At 40.6% G+C, this 14,132-nt stretch overlaps 1 protein-coding gene across 1 annotated transcript in view; it reads right to left on the bottom strand.

Moving 5' to 3' along the window:
• The window catches only part of MYO10 (myosin X), a 165,032-nt gene that overhangs the window by 86,778 nt on the left and 64,122 nt on the right, over positions 1 to 14,132 (bottom strand). The window contains exon 3 of the mRNA XM_054057324.1: positions 9,161 to 9,319. Within this exon, the coding sequence (XP_053913299.1) occupies positions 9,161 to 9,319 (159 nt within the window). The remainder of the gene's footprint in view (positions 1 to 9,160; positions 9,320 to 14,132) is intronic.

Consider the following 14,132-nt stretch of genomic DNA (forward strand, 5'->3'; position numbering starts at 1 on the left):
TTTTTTTGCACAATGCTCAAATGAGTCTTTCAGACTGTCTGAAGGTCTAACTCACCCTCCAGCAAGGAAAAGACAAAAATGGTCTTCTTCCTTCCTATAGATTCATCTTGGGAAGATGAAGGGGCTTTTCAGAGAAAACACATGCAAATGAAAACAAAAATGCTGGTAGATGATATATGAAAAAGCACTGCCTCTGGAACACTAGAGAAATATTTTTAATATAAAGCTTTGGAGATGTGTTTTATTCTGCCTGCGAGTATTTTACATACAGATATCCAGATTTTTGAAACTTCCATGGTCCCTTAATATTTTAAGAACTCTTGAACATAAAAGGCTTTTTTTTTATGTGGAGAGCACGAAGAGATGGAATTAGGCTGTAACAGAAATCAAAAGCCAGAATAACTGAAATCTACATCTATGCCAGGTAGGTTGTGGGATGGCATTGAAGAGCTGCCAAATAGCCATGGGTATGGAAATCAGCACTAAGATGGCAAATGGTATTAGCAGTCAAAAATCTGCTATATGGAACTTTTAGGCTCCTTTTGCTTTTAAAAGGAAATACTGACAGACATCAAAAGGAAATAGCTGAAACTGCTTACGAGAAATGGACTACATCTTCCCAGATAGAAGTAACACTCTGGCTATGAATCAATAGTCCATTTATGCAGGTAGACAAATTCTCAACTTAAATGGGTTGTCTGTGGCCTTTCTAGTATTAAACTGCTGGAATATGTGAATAAGGCAGTTGGACAGAGCAGCACAAGCAGTAAATTTTGTGCAGCTCTCTTTATAGTCAAAGCCTAACTCACGTAAAGAAAACATGTGCTGGTCACAGATAAGTGGGTTAAGTTTCGGAGTCCAAATTCCTGCCCTCCTCTCAATGCCTTCGAAGGACTGGGAACAACAGAGGTCTCAGTAAGGAGCCTAAACTTACCTGCAAACAAGCCAAAGATGTCCGCAGAACTGTTTAGCATCAGTTGCAAAAGCTCTGACCAAACAGCACTTAGCTGCTGTTGGTACTGACGTAAATGACTGAAAAATTTCCCTTTAATTCTGCACAACGGTTTACTTTCTGTTCTCAGCTGACAGAATTAGCAGTGACATTCAGTAAAGGTGTGGAGAAAACAACAGAAAAACAAGACTTCAAATCTGAGAAGACATTAGCAATATATATCATCAACAAAACAAAACCTGCATAAGATGATAGCTTTCTACTTTACAGTTTTCAATATGGAGTTATGATTAAGTAGGGCTTAGGTATCACTGAAAACTCATAGAAGTCAACAGCAATTGACCTTGTTGACCCTGCACGTATTATTCTCCTACCAACAAGTGTAATAATAAGAAAAATACTGGCATAGAGCAGACAGAAAGAGCAAGTTTTTTAATGATTCAATAAAACTTTGACCTCCTCTGTCTATGCATCTGTCTCACTGAAACAGCCCACTCATGATAGAGGGTAAGATCACTTCTGCAATATGTACCTAATATGCTGCAAATGGTATAATAAATCCATGTGTTTGTGTAGCCATTGCATATATGTGGCCATGGTGTACCTTGAGAATTGTTTGTGTAGCTGTTGTGTAAATGGTAGCATACTTAATTACACAGATTTTTCTGAGCAGCTTTCTTTTAATGATATCGTGCTGATCACACCCCCTCAGGCCAAAATATTTGCCATTATCTGAAAACATGCACCTTTAAAATCACGAATATTTTCAGTTGTGAGGACAAAGTTCAGGCAAGCATTCTTTATTGTTGTCGTTGTTATGAGCAGTCCAACAAGTGCTGCAGTATGGAGGAATTTAGAAGCGAAGTTGGTTAACCAACTGATAAGCATTTTTTTACTTCTCATATCATTACAGCTATGTTCTTCCACTAACATGTATTAAAAAAAGAAAAAAAAAATTATAATTGGCCTTTGTCAGACAATTGTTGATCTATATAACTGACCATCCTTTAGAAATAGCAATCACCAGATATAAATTGCACTAGACTTCCAATTAAAAGACTGCTGTGTTTTTATAGATCGTTGTCTGCTGCCCTCTAGTAACAGATGTGAAATAGAAGCTGTAATTAATGCTTGGAGACAGGAATTCACTTTGAACTACATTTTGAAAACATTATCTGATGTGTGTAAGCATAATATGTTAATTATGGAAGTAAGTAGATATGTATAGACATTTGTCATGCATCCTTAGTGACTGCACTCTCTGCACCTCCATTGAATAAGCTGGTAGAAGAGAATTTTCCCCACCAGCACAGGACAGTACGAAAACCACTGTGATTCATCAGCACACTTTTTAAACTTCCTTACTATAAAAGTAGACCAATTAAATAAACATCAGATTCCTCGGTGACCATAGACCAGATACTGCAAACCGGTTACCTGGGATTGCTCTAGAGCACTGGATGCCTGTGGAGAGGAACTGTGCAACCACATCTGGATTGCAGACAACACCAGGATAAATGTAGCTGTAGGAGCCAGTGCAATAGCTAAGGACTTGGTCTAAAGGTACAGGTACAACATAAATTAGCATTTTATGGTGCTAATTAATGACATAATTTGTGAACACCATTATTTGTTTTTTTTAAAGTCAATGGCACACATTTATTTATACCATGATGTATAGAGTATTAGAGTATTGAAGGAGCCGGCGGATGTCCTTTCCAAACCCCTTTCCATCATCTTCCAGCGGTCCTGGCTGACTGGGGAAGTTCCACTCGACTGGAGGCTGGCTGATGTTGTGCCCATCTACAAGAAGGGTTGCAGGGAGGATCCAGGCAACTACAGGCCTGTCAGTGTGACCTCAGTGCTGGGGAAAGTCATGGAACAGGTAATTTGAGTGCTATCATGAAGCACATGCAAGAGAACCGGGTGATCAGGCCCAGTCAACATGGGTTTACAAAAGGCAGATCTTGCCAAACTAATCTGATCACCTTCTATGACAAAATCACTCGACTACTGGATGGGGGAAAGGCTGTGGATGTAGTCTTCTTGGACTTCAGTAAAGCCTTTGACACAGTTTCTCACAGCATTCTGCTTCAGAAACTGTCTGCCTCTGGCCTGGACAGGCGCACACTCTCCTGGGTTGAAAACTGGTTGGATGGCCGGGCCCAGAGAGTGGTGGTCAATGGAGTTAACTCCAGCTGGAGGCCAGTCACAAGTGGGGTTCCTCAGGGCTCAGTACTGGGTCCAGCTCTGTTCAATGTCTTTATCAATGACCTGGATGAAAGCATTGGGTGCAACCTTAGGAAGTCTGCATATGACACTAAGCTGGGTGGAAGTTTGGATCTGCTGGAGGGTAGGAAGGCTCTGCAAAGGGATCTGAACAGGCTGGACCGCTGGGCTGAGACCAATGGCATGAGGGTTAACAATGCCAAATGCCGGGTCCTCCACTTGGGGCACAACAACCCTGTGCAGTGCTACAGACTGGGGGAAGAGTGGCTAGAAAGCTGCACAGAGGAGAAGGACCTGGGAGTAATGGTTGACAGTAATTACTTGTGCCCAGGTGGCCAAGAAGGCCAATGGCATCTTGGCTTGTATCAGAAATGGGGTCACCAGCAGGTCCAGGGAGGTTATTCTCCCTCTGTACTCAGCACAGGTGAGACCGCACCTTGAGTACTATGTTCAGTTCTGGGCCCCTCACCACAAGAAGGATGTTGAGGCTCTGGAGCGTGTCCAGAGAAGAGCAACAAAGCTGGTGAGGGGGCTGGAGAACAAGTCTTATGAGGAGCGGCTGAGAGAGCTGGGGTTGTTTAGCCTGGAGAAGAGGAGGCTGAGGGGAGACCTTATTACGCTCTACAACTACCTGAAAGGAGGTTGTGGAGAGGAGGGAGCTGGCCTCTTCTCCCAAGTGACAGGGGACAGGACAAGGGGGAATGGCCTTAAGCTCTGCCAGGGGAGGTTCAGGCTGGATATCAGGAAAAAATTCTTCACGGAAAGAGTCATCGGGTACTGGAACAGGCTGCCCAGGGAGGTGTTTGAGTCACCATCCCTGGAGGTGTTTAAGGAACAGGTGGATGATGTGCTTAGGGACATGGTTTAAGGGAGTGTTAGGAATGGTTGGGCTCGATGATCCAGTGGGTCCCTTCCAACCTCGTGATTCTATGTAAAATAGGCCAAGGACAAAGGCTATTGAGCTGTCTGGGATACACATACTTTTAAGGTCCAGTTTCTGCAAGGACTGCATCTAAGTTTTTCTGTTTAAGAAACCAGTCATGACAGCTTTTGTCTTTATCAATAAACACCTCAAGGCTACTGCCTTCTACCGATCTTCCATTGTCTCTCTGCATCCACCTACAACTTGTGCCCATGGTAGAGGACATCTGAACAGGAATGCTTTCGAAGTGCATGAATTATGTCTGTCTTACTTGATCAATCTTAACCAAGATTTCATCATTCCTTGCTATCTTCTCGCTACAACATGCAGCAACATCCACTTCCTGCTGACCGTCATAACATGGCACAGAGTAACTACACTGAATCTGAAAAGAGTTTCATCGTATGTGGTAAAAAACAATTATGCAAAAACCTACAAACAAGTCACAGACAACAACTGACCTAGATACTAAAGTGTCTGTCTGCAAACAGAATGTGAAAAGGTCCTGACAGTGACAATTGATTAATACTGCGCAAACATCAACTAGTTGCCTCAGGGAACCCTCATGACTTCGAGGGAGGTAAATTATCTAATTACTGCAAGTTTAACAAACTACAACTGAACATGCTGCTAAAGTAAACAAACACAAATAGATTTAAAAATCAATGCATAAATAACTGAATATGCCTTTTAACAACAGATAACTGAGCATTCAGTGTAATGAAGTGGCTAGGAGCCACTTTTCCCTTCTGTGGGAAAAGACAACTTTTTCCAGTTTAACTTCTTTTTTAAAAAACAGAGAACTGTTTCTTTCTCATCCAAGTTATTCTATGTGTGTTGCTTCAGCTGAAGAGAAAGGAAGCTAGCCACAAAAACTAAGCTCCTAATTACCATCATCCTCCCTCTGATGTGGATGCCTACGTGGCTGGTACAGAAGTTTTTATACATACTCACAAAAACTTAACAGATGGTTATAATTATTGTCGGGCAAGCTGCAGCTTAAATTGAAATTGAGTAAAAAAAAAAAAAAAAAAAAGGTTATGTTCTCTCTCACACTTCCTTGCCACGACATCCAGCTGCAGGACAACCTGAAGGCTACTCTTCCCATCACCGGAGGGCAGCTGAGGGACTGCCACACCCCACCCCACGCAGCACACCTCTGTGGGCACAGGTACTTGTTCTCCACCTAAACAAGACAGGCACGTGTCAAACCATCACCACTTCAAAGGGGAAAATGCCTACCTAGCACTTCAGAGCTTAATTCAAAAGGCAAAAAAACTCATCAGATGTGCTTTGAAACTTGTTTATTGCTTGAACTCAGGCAAAGAAGGGTGGAACTGATGCTGAAAACCTCAATACTGACCTGCACAATATATACTGCAGTTATTTCCAACCCGCCTCCCACCTCGGCAAAGGCTGCTCTTTAATCCTCTGGTCTGCTCTTCTGAAATTTGCTTGCCTGCATCTCTAACTAACCACTGGCTGCAGAGACAAGACAACCACAGCTCATCCCAGAGCCAGTTCAAATACCATAATTTGTGCGTCTTGCAGCACAATCCACGTGGTGTGGTTTACAGCACCCTCTCCAAGGCTAAGCGTCTCCTCCGCAATGTGTACTTAACTAAAAGTAAACCAGAATCAACAGCTCTGGGAACAATGTGCCTTTGAACTGCGACAAGAACGGCTACTGCAGCACTTCGCTGCTCCACATCATGTCCCCTGGGCCGGCCTTACTTTAGAGGCAATGAAGTCTCCCATTTGCCTTCACAAAAGGCTCAGTTTTCAAACGTAGGCACCTTCCAGTTTTAGCACTAGTGTTTATCTTTCTGTATTTTGCCACATACCAGCCTAGTATGCAACCTAATCTGAGCATTCAAAGATGGGCATTAAACCTTGTATGTTGATGTCCAGAAGCTGGATCTCCTGTGTCAAGTTGTTCGTGATGGAGTAAAATGGGGGTGGAAGTAGCAATGAAAACCTCCGCACCGCATCATCACTGCCACTCTAACTTTGCTGTTTTCCTGGACAAAAAAGTGGTAATAGCTCCAAGGAAGACTTTTAGATACAGAGACAGGCATCATTGACACTATAAACGCAGTCTGTATGCTAAATCACTATTCCTCCCTCCACAAGAAACAGAAAGAAATGCAGAAAATCCTCTGCTGACCTTTTATAGCTGCAGTTGTTGGCAGCAGCAAAGTAAGCCACTGACATGTTTGACAAAATTTGGTATCCATATCAAATATCTTTATAGTATTAATTAAGAAGTAGTGAAGAGTTTAGGAACACACGTGTCATTATGTGAAACAAAAATTTTACTAAATAGAGGAAGATTAAACTGAACCCAAACATCTGAAGATATTTACTTAAAAGCTCATTGCTGGAGAAACAGTTCCTCAAATAAAAGACAAACATACAAGTTAACAAAGGAAGATTTGCATAAATAATTGTCTTCCTGCAAAAACAACCGTTTAAATTTCCTTTTTAATTGTTTCTATTGGATTTTTTTAAATTATATGCACTTTACAATTTAGTATATGGTACTTCATATAATTTGTGTGTGTGCGCACGGGCACGTGCTTCCTGGTCTCACTGCCACTGAGAAAACTATGAAGCACCACAGTAATACACTTGTAATACTACAAGCATGTAACCCAAAAAATGCAGCATACACCTTTTCATATCTTTTTCCCCTCACTCAGGATGTGGACAAGAAGATGCACAGAGCTGAAATAACGCGGCACCTGTAAGCTAAAAGCCAGGACACGGCAATTATATGGTGGTTTGTATTCGGAGATTTCAGGAAGTCTTTCAATGGGATGATCAGCCTCTAAGCTCAGAGTGGAGAAGGGCACACGTCCCCTTGAGTTATCCCTAATGCACAAGGGACAAATACAGCCAAGGTACAAGAGGCAGCATGTGCACTACACTAGTGAAGCAATTCTGGCCAACGGAGAGGATTTTGTGGAGGGAAGGGAGAAGGCAAACGTACAATCTGGAAAGTTTTGATTGCTCCTGGCATGAACTCCAGTGGCTTCTTCTTGCACAAGAACTACTCTGGTTCCAAAGCAGAATGACCTAATTTCTTCAGCTGCAAGTATGCCTTCAACAAAGGTAAACTTATTGCACCCTTCAGTCCATTTTTTTTATCATCAAACATTAAAATATTGTCAACAGTTCAATACAGTTGGAAGAGAGATTTTGGCTTGAAAAGATACAGTTCATTTTGCAACGACAACACTTCCTCCTACAACACATGCTCATATATCTATGAAGCTTCATAAATTTATTCAAGCTATTTAATTGGATTTTGTGTTTCTGTTCCTGGAGCCCTCTCCTGCTAAAATACTACCACTGTCACAGCAGGTGTGGGATGCCAATGAGAAGGGAGAACAGATGACGCTTTTTACATCAGGTCTTGCCTATGCGTACCGGGAAACAGAGAAGCTTTCATATGCACTTCAAAATACACCTTTTTTTGACCAACTTTTTAATCATTTTTCAGGTGAGGTGGACTCAAAAGAGTAAGCAGTAAAATTAGCAAAACTGAAGGGACAGTAAGTATTCCGCAGCAACTAAAGATCTGTCATCATTAACAGCACACAAACCTGTTTGTCTAGAAATGTACACCACACTAAGCATCAAGCATCAGAATATCCTAAACTTGCCTTGGCAAGCTAAAAAATGAGCTAGGACATGCCTCTTCGGAGCAAGGCTATCCTTTGCCTCTTAGAAAATCACCCCTTTTACACACACACTTTTTAAAAGGAGGATGTGTCCTCCATCTGAGCACACATAATGGCTCAGAGAACATTTTTTTTTAATTTTATTTTGACTCACAATGAGTATTACAGTCTAATCTAATAACACTGGTGGAAAACTCTAATTAAGCAGCTATTTTTCCACACATGTGCAGGATTGTTCATATATGCTATTAATTTTTTGTTTAATGATTTTTTGAAAGGCAAAACTGTTCATTTGTTTTGAGAAAAAAATACCTAAAGACTTCTATAAAGAGAATTACCTCAATATTTAAGATTCCCTGTACTAGCCACTTCAAAAGTTATGTGCAAAAGACCATAATTTTCTTGTACCCATTTTTGCTTTTTATCATAAAGAAATTTCTAAATAGAGGGAAAGTTTATTTTTACATTAAGATACGTTCATGTTTAAAAATAAGAAAGTTCAACTTAATAGATTAAGCTTGGCATAAAGCATGCATGTGGCCAAATCGAGGGCCTAGACAGGTGATGCAAATAAAAATTGTTTATGTTATGTCACTATTAATTTTAAAAAAAAACAAACAAAACCAAACCCCCCAGACTCCCAACCACTGAAAAGTGAGATTTCACAATTTGTAACAGCCACTAATATTCCTTTTATCTTTCTCACATTTAGTGTAGTTTCAGATTCAGGGAAGATTCATATCTAGTCAGTCCAAGAGTGATGAAAAAATATTTTAAGAGTAGGTAAATCTAATCACAAAAACCCTAATTGCAGAGCTGAGAAAAAGAATTCTATGTGGACTAATTCCTAAATGAAACTGATAAGCAGCTGCCTGTTCTCATACACCCCAAATTCCAACTACCTGAACATAACAGCACGGGTCCTCAGTCTGATGATTGTAGTACCACCCCCTTTCTACAATAGAAAAAGTGAAGCTGAACAGAATTGAATCTTGGCTTGATGGGATCTCAGACAGCAGTCGTAGACTAAATTCCACCACATCCTCACTGGGGACATACGTTGTTGGGGTAGAGAGTCTAAAGAAGAGAGAAATGAGAGCCCTTTACACAATCCTCTCACTGGAAGTGTAAAAGCATACGTAGCATGCCAGTTTTTCAAGGTTTCCAAAGGGATTGCTGGGCCAGCCCTGAGCTACCTTCTTCCATTGTTTTCGGTGAGAAGTCACTATACAAGGCACGCTTTAGCTCTATGTGCATACGCAAAAACTGGAGAACATTAGAGGGGATGTACCACCCAACAGCAAAACACACATAACACGCATTCAAAAATATTCCCTCTGGATATATTTCTTAATTTTAGAAGAAACTTACATAGATTTTATCTTGCTGATATCGCTGGAATAAGTTATGCATAATGGAGCCTTCATGGAGATCCACAAGTGCTGCCATGTCTTCCACACTCTCTACGCTTGTTTGATGCATAGGTGTTACTTTTTGGTGTGTGATAGTGCTCTGTTTATAAGTGAATACCTGAAAGAGAGGAAAGAAAGAAATATAACAATAAGACCATATATTAAAAATCTTCAATCTGAGGGAAGAGCTTTCCTACCCATTCATATTCCCTATCCAATTTATCAGTATGCAGACTTGTAAAACATAGTGGTCTGACAGTCATTCCTTCTTCTAAAGCTTCTCTGACAATAACTGAAGCCCCAACTACGTACACAAGTGTCATATGAAACTAGCACATACTGACAATGTACTGAGGCCTATAAGGTCCCTTCCTTTTTAAGGGCAAATATAACCTTATTTCATGCTGGACTACTGTTAGACTTTATCAAAAGAAATATAAAACAAGCAATTGTTCCCAAAAATTCAAAAAACAAAAAATCACCCCTTACCATAAACCCCACTTATACTCAGAAGTACTCTGGAAGAAACATTTTACAGTGCAAAACAACAAATGAAAAGTATTACTCTAACGGGCTGCAAGTGTTTACATGTTTGACCTGAAATCCACTTAAATGTTTCCATTCGGTTGTCCAGTTGGGTTAGGTCATTATTCCTAATATGAGCAGCACACTAAGTTCAGTGTGCTGCAGATATTTGGAAATGATTAGGCAAACTGATTTCTAATTAATGGACTTCTGGGGTGAATTTCTGAAGCCTGTTCTGAATAGGCTCTAAAAGCTCTAAAAAAGTCACAATGTAAGTACTCAGTCTTAATCTTACTTACGTGCCCTTCCACAGAACTATCATAAATATGCTTAGAAGATATACACACCGACAGTCTAGTTTAACATGCTAATGACTTCACTGAACACTATAAAACAATAGTACTGGAATTCAGCTTCCCATTTCCTTTTAATTTACATCTTGGCAGCTCATGCTTATAGACATGTGCCTGCATCTTAGAGCCAGTGCTACTCAGGCAACACTAGTCCCCACTGACAGTACCATTTCAGTGCAAGAAAGTAAAAATGTGAAGTTAATACAAATACTTTAATGAAGTGGAATAAAATCCTTTGAAATAAAATTAATAAAGCAGATGGAAGAAGCACAGTAATTGGCAGCCCGAGCACTGGTGAGCACCACAGGACTGCTGCTGCGTGCTGGGGATCACACAGCAGTGCATGATGGATGGGGTTTTCACCATAAAAATACACTCATGTTTCAGGTAATGAAAGACCAAGCAAGTGTCACCTAGAAGGCCATCCAGGAAAACAGCGGTGTAGTCTGTCTTGCTGAGAGAGCAAGAAAAAGAAGATGAAGAACCAAGAGGCTGAACACAGACTGGACCCGACATCAAAGCTCTGTACTCTTGATATCCCACCAGCTGACAGAGGAGAATTGCCTGACGATATTTGTTCATTAAAATCGTATCCCAGACATACCAGGTGGTGTCAGAGACCATCGCAGCGTTAAAGCTGTTACACCAGCACAAAGAATAATGGGGGAAGGCTGAGGGAGGAGGATCCAGGAAACAAGTTTTTAAGAGGTGCTGGAAGGCAGCACACGTGCCAACAGGATAAATGAGCAAACCATCAAAAAGTTGCTACAGTCTCAGAGCATCCAACGGATAATTCCTAACTGCAGGAAAAAGACAGACGCTGAGAGATATGCAACTTATTTTGTGGTAAAGAACCACCAAGATGACAGGACAAGCATTTGTACAGGGCAGAGAGATGCTGGCCAGGATGAAGAAAGCAGAAGTACGTGATCCAGGTGCAAGTGGTCCAGATATCTATCAAAAAGAACAAATGTGTATGGCATTAATTGATAACAAAACTCTTTGGGCTGAAAACAGTGTGAGCAGTCCCAAGAGTAGCCACATGAAATGCAAGTGGAATTAGAGGTAATTACTTCTCAAGAATAATAAACTGCAGTTCCTTGTCAGAACAACCATGGCAAAAAAATCCAAAGCTTATACTGTAGAACAAAAATATCGTAAGCAAGAAGATTAGAAAATGAAAGAGATTTAAGGAGAGCAAATCCTAGAAAAGCAAGCAACTGAACAAAAGACTATGTACCAGCCTGGAACTAAATCAGAAAAATAAACCCAGTAAGACAAATAGGACATCAAAAGGGGATGGCTAGTATCCTGTGGGGGTGTGTCATGTGAACATGGAAAGGAAACATAACACCACTTCTAGTAGAAGCATTTTCATATCTGTGATTTCTGTTCTTTGATATGTGATGTACAGGTTAGTACATCAGGGAGAACACCCCATACATCACTAAGCACATTTATTAACATAAGTAATTCATAGAAATGCAGTGAGAAAATCAACATGATAACTGACTCATGCATGGCAAAACTATCAAAGATGGTCTCTGTAGAGTCATCCTTCCCACCCAAGCCCAGTACATTCTCTTCTTCTGGATGTTGTCATATTCCAGCTCTCCCACACATTGCCTTCTTGTTTGGGTGAGGAAAACAGCTCTGTGAGCTGACTCAGAGATGGGCCTGTGCATTGACTGGATAGAAAACACACCAACTGGTCATGATGTCTACCACCAAATCAGGAAAGAAAAAGACCTCTTCCCCAGCACTGGGGAGCTACTTTTCTTTTATCCAGAACCACGCATCCCCCTCAGATTTCCTAAATCCACTGTAAAACTTAGGTACAATCATCTAACAAGATCAAAGTCACCAGAAAGGGCAGCAAGATCACATGTGCAGACCTCATTTCCTTAAAATGGCCTTTCTGCAGTCCTGCTGCTCAAGCCCTGAAAGACCTGCTTTGTTTTATTTCATGTTGACTAGCGTCTTTATTAGGACAAGGACATGATAAAGCTACCTTGAACTTTATCATTACTAACTAGAACATCACATTATGAAACAGTACAGCAGTTGAAATCCTCAGGAAACAGGAACCAAGAGCAAATTTTGCAGAGTCAGCATGTGGAAGAGGAAGATGAACAAGCTGGCTCCTGAACTTCAAGAGGAGACCATTGGCAGAGCCCAGGAGCGTCCATCCTGAAGGATCTTGCCAGTATTTCTGGAAGGTCAAGTAAAACATACAGGAAGCTTGCAATAAGATTTAAGACAAGCCTATCTGAGAATTCAGCAAAAACTTCTTTCCTCTCAAGATATAAATGGTCCAAGACAACAAATGTGCCAAGTACATGTAAAACTCTAAATTAAACACTAAAGAGACAGCACACAAAATAAGACCTCTTACAGTTATTATAGAAGTGAAAATCAGAGGTTGTGAAAGGAACAATTCAAAAAACAACAAAAAGAACAAGCTCTAGAGATACAAGGCAAGACAACAAATAGCTAAACAACAATAAAGAGGATTTCACTGGGAAAGGAGACTACCACTTCAAAACTGCTTTGCTGTCCCTACCACGGCTTACTAGTGCTGTGACGAACACACCATAAGGGGCTTCAAAATGAGGAGGCAACCTGAAAAGCCAGGGGACCAATGCCACCAAGTATCCCATGTAACGCGGGAAAAAGCTGTAGCAGGCACTTTGGGGTTCGAAAATATTGTAGGAGGGAACTATTGGATGTCCAAATGTCAACAGCTTTCTGAGACAGAGAACCCACACTGGATGGCTGGAGGAGCGCTGTTTAGTGTCAGTCCTGAACAAGAAAGCAAATATGACTAAAAGAAAGTAATCACATGTTTCTGAGTCAGACTTTTTTAAATCAAAAAGCAAAGATTGAAGAGACAGCTATGTAAGGACAGGAATACTTGAATTAAAACCAGGGCAACATGCAGAAGCTGAAAACAAACCATACTGGAGTGGTTTTTACAGCCTGTTTCAAAGTTCTGATGATATGAACCTGTGTCTTGATTCATGTCTGTTCAGAAATCAACAGGATTAACAGTCCAATTCCATTCTCTGCAGAAGCAGGTAAAATTCATCAGCCTTGCTGTGATGGGGATACAGCCGGAGCAGCGTCAAGGTCCATCACAATGAGAACATTAGCCTTGGACACGTGATCAAGGAAAAAGAGCAAAGTCTTCAGCAGCACACCAGCATGTCCAGGACACGGTCACAACTGCACTACATAAACAGGGTAGACTCCCACATCACTCTCTCAAACACCATTCAGGTCCCCAAGCGCTGCTGTAGGAAGCACCTTCTCTTTGCATAAGATGCCAGTTGGACACTCTCTAATGCACTGTAGGAAGCCGGAGAACTTACAGCACCACACTCCAAAGACACAATGAAAATGATGGCTTTAGCACATAAATATATAATTTTTCATAAATTATAATTCATAAATACCATGCCTATTCACAAATCCTGCTGCACAAGCGGTGCAATACTGTATTCTAAAACGTACAAGTATTTTTTAGGTGAGTCTGTATCTTTCCGTTTGGTTCAGAAAGGCATTTATTGTATGCCATGCAATTTGGAATAACTAGTATTTTACTCAAATATACACTTTTAAATTGACTAGAGAGCATGTAAAGAAAACAACTCACCAACTAGTCAGGAGATTGAGGCATATGACTGCAATTAAATTTATTTCACTGATGCTTTTAAAAGAGCACGAAAACCACCAGATTTTTATATTGCCCACTTCTTTATGTCGAAAATCACATTTTTATGCAGCAAAATAATCTGACTTAAGAAAAAAAAAGAAGTCTTTCAAAGATTCCATTTAAGGGGAGTATCACAAAACAATATCTGATTACTTTTCTGCACTTACCCCTAAGCTCAAGTGCTAATGGAAATTACATTTTAACAAAAGATTTCATTTGTAATACAATTTATTAACACCATGAAATACTGTCGGAGCAGGCCATCAACATCAGGCTTTTATGTCCTGCTGTATCATTTTGTGATGACAAGTGACAAAAATCCATGCTCAAATAATATC

Source organism: Cuculus canorus, chromosome 2 (assembly GCF_017976375.1).
Source record: "Cuculus canorus isolate bCucCan1 chromosome 2, bCucCan1.pri, whole genome shotgun sequence".
NCBI classification, from domain to species: domain Eukaryota; kingdom Metazoa; phylum Chordata; class Aves; order Cuculiformes; family Cuculidae; genus Cuculus; species Cuculus canorus.